The following is a 13789-nucleotide window of genomic DNA, read 5'->3' on the forward strand; positions in this document are numbered from 1 at the left end:
AAGTAATTTACTAGTACTTAGTTGCCTTCACTTTTGCAAATGACTGATAACTTTTGCAAACCTTTGCACATGCCAGAGCGGAGGTTCATTGCAAATGACTGTTAAGAAAGGATTTCAAAATCAATTTCAATGAAAGTGACCTGCAAAGTACAGGAATCGAACCTGGATCATCGGATTCACTGTCCGACGCTCTTCCTTAGACCTATCGAGCTGACTGGACGGTATAATTTGTCAAATTATTTGATCCCGGTCTCTTTTGAAGCAAAAGGTTTCATTAAGTTCTTTTTTTGTTGTCAAATTTTAAAAGGTGGAGAATCTGTTTAAATTGATACACTAATGCTTTAAATAGATCTATTGACAGGCCACCATATTGCCTGATTATTGTCTGCACTGTTCGCTGTACTAGTTTCTAATATATTCAAATTGGGTTTCTTATTACTGCTCTTTCATTGACGTTAAAGTTAATTTTTGGTGTAATTTTACATTTTCTAGTGGTGGTTTAATATTGTAATCATGAATGTGACTTAATTACTATGTTTAAATGGAAAAAAAGGCGAAAAAGTTAAACTGCAAAAAAAATCATTTAAATGAAATTAACCCTTAATCTGCTGGAACCAAAAGTGATCAGCCTTTGCCACCAGTATAGAGCCAGGCTAGCCTGCACATCTGTTCAGTCTGACCAAGCTCTATATACTGTTGGCAGCACAATTCTTTGATATTGAAATCTTTTGAATGGACTGTTTCAAATTCAAATTATAGAAATACTTTTTAGCAGGCCAAGGGTTAAGTTAAATTTTATCCAAACATCAGTTATTTTTTTTGTTAAAGCAGGCTGAGATTTGAAGTTATTTAACAAGTACCTGATACAGGTGTTTAAACAATCGTGCAATCTTAAAAGTGGTTTTATCAAAAGTTGTTCAAATAAATTAAAATTTCTTCTTATTTTTTTTTTTAATCAAAGTATCTTAAATTACATTGAACAAGACTTTAATATATATACGAAAATCCTTTTAACTTTGCTTATCTATTAATCACGACACATCTGTCTATTTACTTGATTTTGAACAGATCGGCGGAGTCAAGTATACGTTTTTAAAATCCCGAGGATTTACCTTACTTCATTATTGCCGATTTTATAAACCATTATCTGGTATCTATATACATTAAATTGAACAACGGGCGTTATTATTTTATCGGTAATTCGATACATTGAATTGAAAGATTATTGAATTAGATTTGAATACCTTGTACCTCATGATAGACTAAGTATCTATTCAGGCCCATAGTTACCAATTATGCACATTTTTAAGTCTTTGAGTTTAGTTAATTGGTCTATTTAATTGTCTGTTAAATTGTGTTCTATTTTACAGCTTTGCAGTTTAGTTTTATTTTTTTCTCTCTACAAGTTGGAAAATTTATTATGTGTTAGGCAATCAAAAAAGTTCTGTGATCTAACTTGGAAAATTTATTTATTTACGTAAATCATAAAAAATAAGAAACTTCTAAAGATTTTGTTTCTATATAAAGAAGACTGTATAGGCAGTAAAAATAAAGCAATTATAATAAAAAGCAGCGGTTGTAGAGGCGAAACAAACGGATTTCATGGTGTCGATTAAGGAGAAAAATTTGAATTCCAAAGTTTACATTTTTTACGTGCTCTTCAATTTCACTGCAGGAGATTGGAAATAGTTTTGTTTCTATAATAAAGCTGATAGTTGAATCATTAGAAAAAATGTTCTTCTGACCAAACAAAAAAATTTGCGTGAAAAATTAGAATGTGGCAATAAAGAAATAATGTGCAATAGGGGACAAACAGTCAGTTGTGATGTATACATAGTGAGTTTCTCCATAGGAAATCTAATAAAATTTGTAGTAAAAAATGCAGTCTGAATTGGTTTAATATTGCTTATATAATATATATGGTTATATTGAAAACTTAGGCTTTGTTTTTATTTAAAAAATAAAATAATGCAGGTTTTAGATTTTAAAAAATATAAATGTATTTGATTGTTTTTAAAAAAAAACATTTATAATCTATATTTTATGCACTCAACATACTGTGTTATAAATTAGGATTATTTTTGTAGACGGTTTTATCAAAATTTCTTGAAAAATTCATTCTTGTAAAAAAAAGTTCTATATATTCAATTTCAGTTTAATTTTTTGGATACAATTAAAAAGAACATTACAAAAAATTAAAACAAATATAATAGGAATGTATCTATTCTTGAAATTTTAAAAAAGAATTTTTTTACTTCAATATATAAGACTGCATTTTTACAGAAACAGTATGAAATCTAGGTGATCATTAACTATATGTTACGTTGACATTGGACAATTAACATTAATGATGGGTACAATGGAGGAACAAGAGTACCCAAGGGTATTTTCACCCCTCATGAAGGGACCGATCACTCAGTTTGTGTTAGAGGGCAAACAAGCCCTCAAATCACCTGAGGTTCCAGATAATGTAAGTTTTTAATACTTTATATGATAATTTCAAACTTCCAATCTTTATGTAATTATGGAGTGATTGCATGAGTGTGGGATTTAGCTCGTGAACTTGTAAAATTAGTGATTTTAAAAATATTTGATGTAAGGGTCAAATATTTTATGGATTAATTTTTTACAAGTGTCTGTGTTGAGAAACAATAATTTATATACCGGTTAAAAAATTCTTAAAATCATGTGTCATCATATATTTTGTTGTAAAATATTTTGTTGTAAAAAGCTCCATGGGAGCATTTGGTAAAACTGGTTAAATCAAGTAAAATTATTAAAGAGCTATAAGGGACCCATGCAGAAGCCAGTATGATAATTATATCTATTTGATACTTCTATAAATAGTGTACATGTACGTATGTAAATTGAAATTTCAATTAAATTTTGAAATTATTAACAAATTCTGTTTTTTGATAATTGCTAAAAAATTAGGGATGTCATTTGGAGAGGAAATTGCCATCTGCATATCCGGATCAGACTTCCGGATACATCAGATGTTCAGATCCTTGTTTTATTCTTAAGTTTGTTTGCTGATATGGCGTAACCAATTTGGCGACCTTTTGCAAAGAATGCATGTATTTAATTTGTTTTTCTTCCTTTTTAATGGAATGTTACTTATTAATTTTTTTTCTCACTATTTGTAATGTATGTAAGTTACAGTTGTAATTCTGATGTCATAGCTTACACATGCAAAGCGGGCCAATCTGAACATTCTGTGCAGTCTGTCAAGACTCTTAGAAGCTGTTCACACAACTGTATAATTTTTGAATTTCAATCATTTGATAATAAACGGTTGTAAATTCAAAGCAGATATTGTTCATATTAACAATTAGTTTATATTAATTTATTTAATTAATTTTAGTTCAAATGTGTTGAAAACTGTAAGTTTATTCCATTCCTGGAACCAACCTGAGTACTAAGCAATGACTTATGTTTCTTGCTCACAGAAACAATGGCTTGTCCCTGACGGGCTTGAACCCGTGCGGCCAGCAATCCTAAAATAGATTACTAGTCAGACATGTTAACCACTAGGCCATGCCGCCATTCAAACAGTTGAGTAAACTGAAGGTTTACAGCAGCATGCAGTTTTCATTGTATAGATTTCCGTCTAAGTAATATAACATGTTCTGTACTTTTTATTTATTAATTGATACTTTTTTAACATGATGAATTACATTGGATAGAATAGACATACTGTAAATAAATATCACAATCGTTTTCTGTGTAATGTTATTTCTTTGCTTTAATACACATATTCAAAAATAACATGACAGTGTATTAAAACAATACAGTGTTCACTCCACTGAGGTTTTTTTTAAATGAGGTGACTGATTCACTTGATATTTGTAAGATTTTCAAATTTCATGTTGTAAGGCCTTTGAACCTCAGTGGAGCCCCTTTTAGCAAAAATAAATGTATATGTAATATACATATACATGTATATATGTATAACTATATATTGTCATTGCAATGTGATAGCAAATAACATCTTTTATGCTTGGTAGATATTTCTATCATAATTATATTGAAAATAATATGTCTATTTTTCTGATTCATTGAGAAAGAACAGACATCTAAGATTTGTAAAATTGTGACTAATTAGATTATAGAATAGTCCGTGTTCTGCTATTGTGCACATGTAGTACATGTTACATTCATTGTAAACAGTAACTCAATCACAGCTTATTTATTTGTAAACAATAACTGCCATAGAAGGTTAATGGCAGGATGTTGCGTTAAGTAAAGCTTCACACTTCTGTAGATGTTATGGCATGAAAAAAGACGAATTAGCTCTATTCTTGAATAAATTTACATCTGGCATGGTAATTTGGTGTTTCATTTTGTTTTTTGTTTACAGAAACCATATTGTCATGGTTTCCATGTGATAGTCTGATGTAATTTGACCAACTAATTGGGCTATCATTGCAGTAAGCTATTTTTGCATGGTGCCCTGGGTCACTCATATGTAAAACCTGCAACAAAAATGCCTACTGCAGTACCCACATAATTATTCCCATAATGCATGTTTTTCATTTCTGTTCATGCATATCATGGTGAGTTGTTTTCATGCAAGAGTATGTGTTATTTGAATTACACACATGGATACAAGTTTTCATGCATTTGTCTGAAGTTTAGGTTTTTTCTACTCTTGAAAGCTCTCTTTTTCTGTATAAAATCATTTGAAATAATACTCAGAATTTAAGGTTTTCTGTTGTTTTTTTTTAACATACCCATGTACACATAACCTACCACATTATGCCTTGCTATTTTCTTTCAGCCTAATTCCATGAACATCAAAAACTGTAGATATATTTTGTCATAGCTGTATGTCCTGTAATTCACTATATAATATACTCAGTGAAGAATAATTTTCTGTATTCCATATATTCTGTATTTCAGCTGCGTTCTATGTACAACAACAGTAGAAGAGAGGCTGATGAAGGGACAGAGTTCTCAATAAATCCTGATCCAGTACCATACCAACCTAACAATTTCATGTAAGTTGAGCTAAAATGTGCTGTTATGCCCTTGTCCTTTTTCATGTAGTATTTTATTTTATTGAAAGGAATTTTTATGGGTCGTCCCAGTGGCCCTGTGGTTAAGGTTGTTGATTTAAAACCACTTGCCTCCAACAGCTAAAAGTTTGAGCTGCATTACGTCTTCATATTTTTTATATGAGAAAGCTAATTTAGCTGGCTTACGTAACATTTGGTGTTTCTACTTAAGTGCTCGTTTATGCCATGCCTGAAATAATGTAGGGATGGGAACCTGAGGTCTTCATCAATAATGCTAGAAAGTTGCAATATGACCTATATTGTGTTTGTGTGATGTAAAACCACACGCACAAACACACACAAAAAAAAAAAGGAATTTTATAACAGTATTCCTTATATGATGCACTAAAAATGACATTAGGCACATTTGTTATTTTTCACGAAATAGAATATACAGGGAACTATAGTAAATGATAAAGTGTGAGTGATATAGAGTGAAAGATATACACAGAGTGATATGTAAAGTATATCTCACTGTTGAAAAATGTTGTATTTCATTCATTAGTGAGGAAGCTATCCAGCTAGCTTACGGAACGTCGGTGGTTCTACTCAGGTGCCTGTTCGTGCCTGAAATATGCACAGAAGGGCACCTGAGGTCTTCCTCTACCAGTAAAGCTGGAACGTCGCGATATGACCTATACTGTGTCGATGTGACGTAAAACCCAAAAACAAACAAAATCATTCATTATTGTCATAAAATGATAAATATATGTGCAGTTTCAACAAACTTGTTTAAATGACTTTATTACAATTACTTAAATAATCAGTTCATGTCCAAGTGACATAGATTATATAGTAAGTTTTAAATTTTGCAAAGTGTCCGTTTCACTACACTGTGAGACACGTGGGGTGTGGAGCTCCAAATGCTTAAAAATCCAAATAAAATGTATATAATAAGTTTTCAATCCAAGCACATATACTTCTCATATATATCAATAAAACGTAATATACACTGTTTTGAAAAAAAATCATTTTTCACATCATTCTGTGTTTTACGTATGATATTTTTAACCAAAAAAAAGTGCAGGGAGAAATAGCCGACTGGATGGTGCTGAATCAACTGTACCGCCGTAAGTCACATGTTAGCTGTGCATGTTTAATATGCTATTGTTATATAGCTAGATTCTAACGTGTTTTTGTCTGGCATATAGTATATTTTGGTTATATTTAAAATGCTATGTTTAATGTGATGTTGTGTTAAAATTTAAGGACTGGAATAATGTATTTAAAATGCTATGTTTATGCGTTTTTGTTGCTTTTAGTTAATAGTAGTTTGAATGTGATATTATTTAACAACATAGTTACATCTTAAATGTCCATTAAATTCCTATGATTTTTATTTCTCAAAAGCATTTTAGAGTTACAAAATAAATTTTATCATTTTATAACACATATTTCCATCTTCAAAGGACAGGCCAATTATGCAAATTTAGCAGTCAGGGTTATTGTATAGAGAAAATGTTTGAAGGTGCCATATAAGTTGAATAATGTGGACCATATCCTTATTATGATGCAGAATACATATTGGTATTAGAAAATCTATCTGATTTGTTTGGAAATTACCATGTATAACAAATAGGTCAGTTACAAATTCATACAAAGGAGCAAAATATGCAAGAAGGTCATTTCAAGCAGTCGTAATGCAACATAGAACATGATTAAACAAATGGTTTTCCAAAATATTTGTATATCAGAAGCTTTATTTACCCACTTCGAATTTTCTTTAGAAAATATTGATTTTTTTTTCCTGTTTTATTTTAAAAGTATTCTAAAAGTATTGCATTATTTTAAAGTCCCATTTAGACAAACATTTTGTTTACATTATAATCACATTTATCCAGATATGTTTAATTAAATCAATTTTGCTGGACAATTAATTCAGGTCAATCTACTCAAACAAATAAATTAAAATAAAAGATTTTTAATAAAATCTTTCTTCTAAATTTTTGCACCTGACATATTCATATTAGTGTGACCATTAATATATATATTTAATGAATTAATACTGCTTTATCTGCCAGTGTCATTTAAACTTAAACTGACCTATATTTTCAAGACAATACAAAATCAGATTTACGAGAGAAATCTTTAAATCCGTACAGTAATCAGACCTTTAATTCTTTAATGCCAAAGTTGGTTTATTTAATCATCACAAGATAATCTCATATAGTCAGTTTATTCAATAATAAAGACCCCAAGAGTATATTGTAGGCCAAAGAAAGTTAATTTTCAGGTTATATTACACTGTCTATTTATTTCAGTTGGGGAGAACTTTTGAACTCTTTTTTTTTTTTAATATTTATAGAAGGGTTTTTTGACTTTTCTTGAAAATTTGATGACTTTTTACCATTTCCATCAAATTTGAAATTGGTGGGAGGTATTTTGTCCATCGAGTCAAATTGGTGAGGGGGCTTTTGTCAATCTTGTCATCTTTGGACAGGAGAGGGCTTTTGTCCTACATAGGAGCTTAAATGGTGTCAAAATTTGTCTTTCAAACATGATACCTTAAATGTGTTTTTTTCCCCTGATGTGAGGTGTATCTTACATGAAGATATCCATAAAATTAAAAGACATTGACTTACCTGTTTGTAGTCATTTTTTTAGTGATATACAGTAAAATGTATATGAATAATAATAATTTATAACATATAATTTTTAAGGCAAAGAAAATGTCACTTTTGAGTTAAATAAAATGAGGTATTATCATTTCTTGACCATTTACCGGTAATCTGTAACTGCTGCATTGTTACCATGTGATAAGAACATCTGTTCTATTTATATAATCTTGATCCACAGATCATTATTTAGTTGAAGTTTTCCCTTAAAATGATAAAAGATTTTGTCCATACTGAAAGATAGATGTGGTTGCTTATTTAAGACATTTAGCATAGTGATGGTTAAATCAATATTCTTAATTAGATATTGAATTTCAAAATTTCATTGCATGTTTGATAACAACCAAAATACAAACTTCTTTGAAGAACATCAATTTTTGACACTTGAACTTTAATAGACTCTCCACTTTATGTAATAGAACTCAAGGCTTCATTTGTATTATAAAATCAAGTTAAAAAAAGACTTCACAAATAGAGCTCCGGTTGATTTGCGGTTTTGATTTCAGATTGCCCAAAGTGATCCTTTTAAAGAGACCAATTTGTATAAGTATTTCAGACAGTTATAAAATCATTTATTGTAAGTTATTTCGGCTATCAGCTGATCATTGCCAAAATGTTTAAATAGCTTATCTGATCTTATATTGAAATGCTGATTTGAAGTGCTTGAATTTTTATCAAGTATGCACTACCATTGAATAATTAGTTTGAAATATTAGTCCTTAAATGTGTGTAAATGATTTATATACGTGTGGCGGTAGTTTGTATATGATGTAGCTAGATTGTGTTTGAACTAAATTATTTTTACATTGAATGTGGCAACAGCATTGATAATATATGTTTGGCCAACCTGCATATCCTTTAAGTACTTTGCCTCTCAACCTAGGGATCATGGGTTAAAGTCCCACTTGGGTCAAGACCAATTATTTCATCATGTGACACCTGAGTACTGGTTGGTTCCAGGTAGTCACCAGGAATCGAAAATGATTGATATAATGTTGCAAGATCTTGTAATATGTTTAAACCTGAAGTACTTTGATATTCAAATTCCCGAAACTACTGTATTCCTAGAAAAGATTTCGCGCATTTTAAGTTAGCGGTTTTCGCGGTAGGCATGATTCCGCAAATCTTTATAGCCGCGAATATGTCACTTATAACAAATCCGCGAACATTTCTAGCTTCAGCCAAATATAACATAAAAAGTGCAGAATATTTATTATAATCTACTTACACAAAAAAACAACATATAAACACAGGTGCTATAGAAATGTGTAAAGAATAATTTATGTATGTTATTGATACTAGTTTGCACGCTGAAAAACAAAATATCAATTATTAGTAATTATCATGCTTATTGACGTTATTTGCTAGTCACAGCGTTGACAATCTCATTTACAGTTTGCGAACATTGAATGACTTGGATTTTATTTGCTTGGAGTAGGTGTAATCCTTTGTTAAAAGTACAAAAGCGATACAGTGCTACATTGATAAACAGCTGTTATGTTGTTATAATGAAAGCGATGTACAGTCCGATAATGTGTAAAAAAAGTATCGACATTTTGAAGATAAAGTCAGTTAGGATTCAAATGAGAATAAAAGCTAACGGGTCTGACTAAATCTTACATAATAACATAATGAAAAAAGGTAAGGAAAATATGAATTTCAAAGTGTTCACGGAACAACCCTCCTTGTTCAACTAGTCAATAGATGAAAATGAATCGAGTAACGTTGCGCTTTAGACACAACTTGTCAAAAAAATAAAATAATTAAAAACACCCAACAGGCAAGGTCATGCATCAAAAACGTAGCCTCTAAAAGCTGTAATTTAGACCGTAGCGACTTGACATTCGCGGAATTTGCGGTTACAACATTTCCGCGAAAGTTTGTCTCCGCGAAAATGCCGACGTTGTGAAAAACGCGAAATATTGTATCCGCGAACATTTCTAGGAATACAGTAGTCATTATCAACATTTCCAATTTCAAACAAGTCCATTAAACAGATTGATCAGCATAAAAGTTGTTACAGATTTTTAAGATGTATGGGCTTCTACATAAGTTTAAATGACTGAGTCATATATAAAATACATCAATGATAGACTTTGCAAAATTCTCCAAAATTACCATATGCATGCAAATTGATCAATAAAACAAATTTTCTAAATGCAGACTTCTTATATGTGTTTATATATATGGACTTTAAAAGTTCTTAATGTTCCCACTTCAAAATATATGCAAATTTTCTATAAACAATCCTATATCAAATATACAAATGATCTTTTAAAATGTATTTCATGCATGTGTTTTTTTTCTGGCATTCTTGATCTTTTAAGCCTTAAATTGCCATTGCTGTAATTAGCCTTAAAGCAGCATGCCTCCAAATTCATGCTTATTTTTATGACAATTTTGAAAATGTATTTAAAATAAAAGTAAAATATTGTGAAGTGAACACAGAAAATTATGTACACATTGCAAAGATTGTCAGTACATTCAATCCAGTCGTAAATTACCATAAAGAGGTCTGAATATACAAAATTAGCCCTTGCTGAGTTAGTCATGCAGCAGAAATATTGCGATAAATTCTACAAAATCTTCTATCATATTTCACAAATGACAAGTAAATTATTTATTGAATATTGCATCTTTTTAAGTTTTTTTTTCTCAAAATCTTAGTACATTTTACTCAAGGTTGATTTTCTTGAAATATTTTTCGCACATCTGTAAGGTTAATAATGCTGCTTTAAACATCTGAGCAGCCTGACCATGCAGGCTCTTTTAGATTTGTTGGTTCAGCTCAATTCTTGTACATTTTGTGCATTTTGATATTTAAATCCCTATAATTTTAGATGGACTGTTCCAAGTTCAAAGCAAGGCTTAAAGGGACTGAATTGAACTGCAACAAAGGTCTACAGAAAATTAATTTTTACCTGCTGTTAAGGAAATTATGATGGCTGATTGATAAAGCAATTGTGAAAATGTCACATAGACTTGAATTGTTTAATACCCTTTGATGCTGTAATATATTACTAGTATTACATAAATGTGCCATTAAAACCAAATAAATCAATGAATTGATCTCTAATACAGATAATACATAACTTTTTCTCTCTAAAATAAAGATGTTATAGAATTCTAATGGGAAAGTGACTATTTTGCTTGAAGATGTATAAGTAAAATTATTTAACTTTTCAAACTTGTACTTTTCACTGATACATCTAAAATAATAAATATATCTTTAAATACAGTGTTGCCCTCACATGTTCACGTGACTGTTTATTATTATTCATTATTATACAAATGTATTTGTCTCATGTTTTTGTATTGTAATGCAAACTGGGATATAATTATTCAATAAAACTTGAAAACTTGAACGCCTCCTTTATAGAGCCTGACCAGCAAAAGCAAGACATAGAGGTTATGTCTGTCCAGACTGTATTAAATCATTATTCAGTATTGTATGCTTATTTATATTATTTTGATATCAGACTTTAGTCAAATTAAATTAAGAGTGTATTGAGTCCCAAAGTCAGTGTGGGACAAATTTGTCATACACGTTCAGAAAGGTTAATTTTTTCTCTATTCTATAGGATGCCTTATCCTTATAGAAACATTTTTCGATCTGTTTGTTGAACCAACCAGCACTGAGCAATGAGTTTTTTTACTTCTTTGCTCAAGGAAACAACAGCTTGGCGTTGGTTTGGATTTGAACCCACGGGACTAGTGATCATTACTAGTCAGATTTCTATTCATATGTTTTAACTACTTAGCCATGTTGCCACTAAAATGTAAGGTAAACATGATTCATGCATTTATTTCATATTATTTTCTATCTTGATTTTGTTATATATAGGTCATCGACAATGATGAAGAAGGTTCCGGTGGCACGGCGTCATTTTGACACTTTTGGCACTATAGACTGGATGTCCGGTATACCTAAACGTGGTATGATGCTTCATACAGATCGGTACAACTGGGATCTTGCCAAGGCTTTAGACGGGTACAGCACTTTAATTAACTTAATTGACATTATCAATTTTAAAATAATCTTATATAATGATATATTTGACTGTGATATGCTCATACTGCCCGTGGAAGTTTGTTCTTTTACAGACATGTTTTATTTATATACTTCTTTTGATGAAATTTGTTGCATATTTGAACCATCGAGTCAGCTTCCTGATAAATTTAGTGTTAGTGTCAATAAGGCTAAAACACACAATTCCAAGGTTAAAAGACAGACACCTTTATAAGTAAGCCAACTCTTCCGGCGGGCAGTAGCAGTTATGTGACAAGATTCAGTAATGCTAATTGCTGCTGAATTATATTTAAGCATAATTTTTTATAAAAATCAACTCAAAACAGTAACAAAAACTTAGAACAGAAAAAGGATATATTGATCAGTCAGTTTATACTAATATATGTAAAGTTGTGGGCAAAGCAAACTCTTCCACATCTCTAATTCACTTGGTGTTAAAGCGCATTTTAGCTGGATGACTTTAAGTGAACTTTTAAACATGTTTTGGTCTATGCTATAACTTACTGGTTATTGACTTTATTACATCTTTTTAGAATTAGTTTCTAATTGACATTAAGTAATCTTGTGTTTAATTTGGTTCAACAAATAATGCCAATAAACGGTTATTTTGATGTGACTGACCAGATCAGGCTATGAGGCTTATATTTGACACCTTAGTTTATATTGTATCATAATCTCTTGACAGACTGTTTCACGTGTATGTGCCAAAGTGCCTAATACAACAATGTTTATTTTGACAATGATTAAAGGGACTCCACAGAGTTTTTTTGTTTTTTTACATGATGGGAATTGAAATTTTTTTTTGAAATTAATGTTCCATTATAGATCTAGACAAATAGTGTGTAACAGTTTAATTCATTTGCTGACTCCCTTTTTTCAAAATAATTATTCTGATCACCAAAAACAACACTTTTCACTCAAGTCCGGCTAAGAATAGCACAAAAATACAATCTTTAATTTATTTCTGAGTATATTTCTTAATTATCTTTTGCATATATTTCTGTTGTAAGTGCCCCAGCTGATCTATGTAATAAATTCAAATTTTAAGTTTTTAGGCTTTTGGACCTCAGTGGAGTTCCTTTAAGACATTTCTGAACCTTTCTGAAAATGTCATTAGTTGTCTGTTTGATGTGAGGTTGAAAATGATGGGTTTTAATCTGTTATTTCAAAAAGCTATCAACCCATACCTCATAACCATACTTCCTAAAGGCATATAATCAACAGTTTTCATATAGATTTATAAACAGAATGATAGATGTATAATAGAATTATTAGAACTTATCTAAACATTGCATAATCTCAGATTATTATAACAAACATTTTAAGTAGATAAACTTTGGGTTACTTGGTATGTTTTCAAGTTATCTGCCCTTTAATTTGATTTTTTTGCTATTGTAGGTCATTTCAAGGGCAGATAATTTTACAATTATATCATACATGATATACATACATTCAAAAATATATAATATATACTGTGGATAAGAATGAAAGACATCATATCTTACAGAGTTTGTCACCCATTATTATTGACATTTCCAACAGGGCTTGAGTTTTTAAGCTCTTAAACTTGTCTTGGTCATGTTATCTTTTGAAATTTATTACATGAAATTGACAGTTCATTTTAAAACTATCATAATATAGTTCTATATAAAGATTTATAGTTGAAATAAATTGTATAACTATGCACCATGTTGCGTACAAAGTAACAAAATATGACATTAAGTACGAAACCAGGATTTATTTATAAGCTTTTGTTTAGGAGAAAATATTTGGCAACATTCAACCTTAATACAAGTTAATAACATAAGACGTAATACATGTAAAATGAGATAGAAAAAATTACAAAATGGGATCTATATCATGTCATGATTTTTAGATCGAGAGTTGAAATATTGACGTGAATTTGAAAAAAAAATGAAGAGGAAAAAAAGTATTGTTATGGATTTTTTTTATAGAGTTTGACCTAATTTTGTTTTAAAAATGGATGTGAACTTATAATCATTTGTCATAATGTTCCGTTTCAATGTTGATACACTTTCTCGGAGTAAAACGTTTCATTTCGGTGATGAAATCGACTATGTGTTTAA

At 30.3% G+C, this 13789-nt stretch overlaps 1 protein-coding gene across 17 annotated transcripts in view; it reads left to right on the forward strand.

Moving 5' to 3' along the window:
- Positions 1-13789, forward strand: part of LOC132736071 (uncharacterized) — a 62708-nt gene that overhangs the window by 11752 nt on the left and 37167 nt on the right. For 9 of the 17 annotated variants that reach the window (XM_060723121.1, XM_060723120.1, XM_060723124.1 and 6 more), the window contains exons 2-4: positions 4903-5000; positions 6080-6127; positions 11517-11663. In XM_060723121.1, coding sequence (XP_060579104.1) covers positions 4903-5000; positions 6080-6127; positions 11517-11663 — 293 coding nt within the window. Of the gene's footprint in view, positions 1-1288; positions 1870-2283; positions 2471-4902; positions 5001-6079; positions 6128-11516; positions 11664-13789 lie in introns of those variants that run through there. The other 8 variants (XM_060723123.1, XM_060723138.1, XM_060723134.1 and 5 more) reach the window with 6 other exon arrangements.

This window comes from Ruditapes philippinarum, unplaced genomic scaffold (assembly GCF_026571515.1).
Source record: "Ruditapes philippinarum isolate M1 unplaced genomic scaffold, ASM2657151v2 ctg4815_1_1_1_1, whole genome shotgun sequence".
Taxonomy (NCBI): domain Eukaryota; kingdom Metazoa; phylum Mollusca; class Bivalvia; order Venerida; family Veneridae; genus Ruditapes; species Ruditapes philippinarum.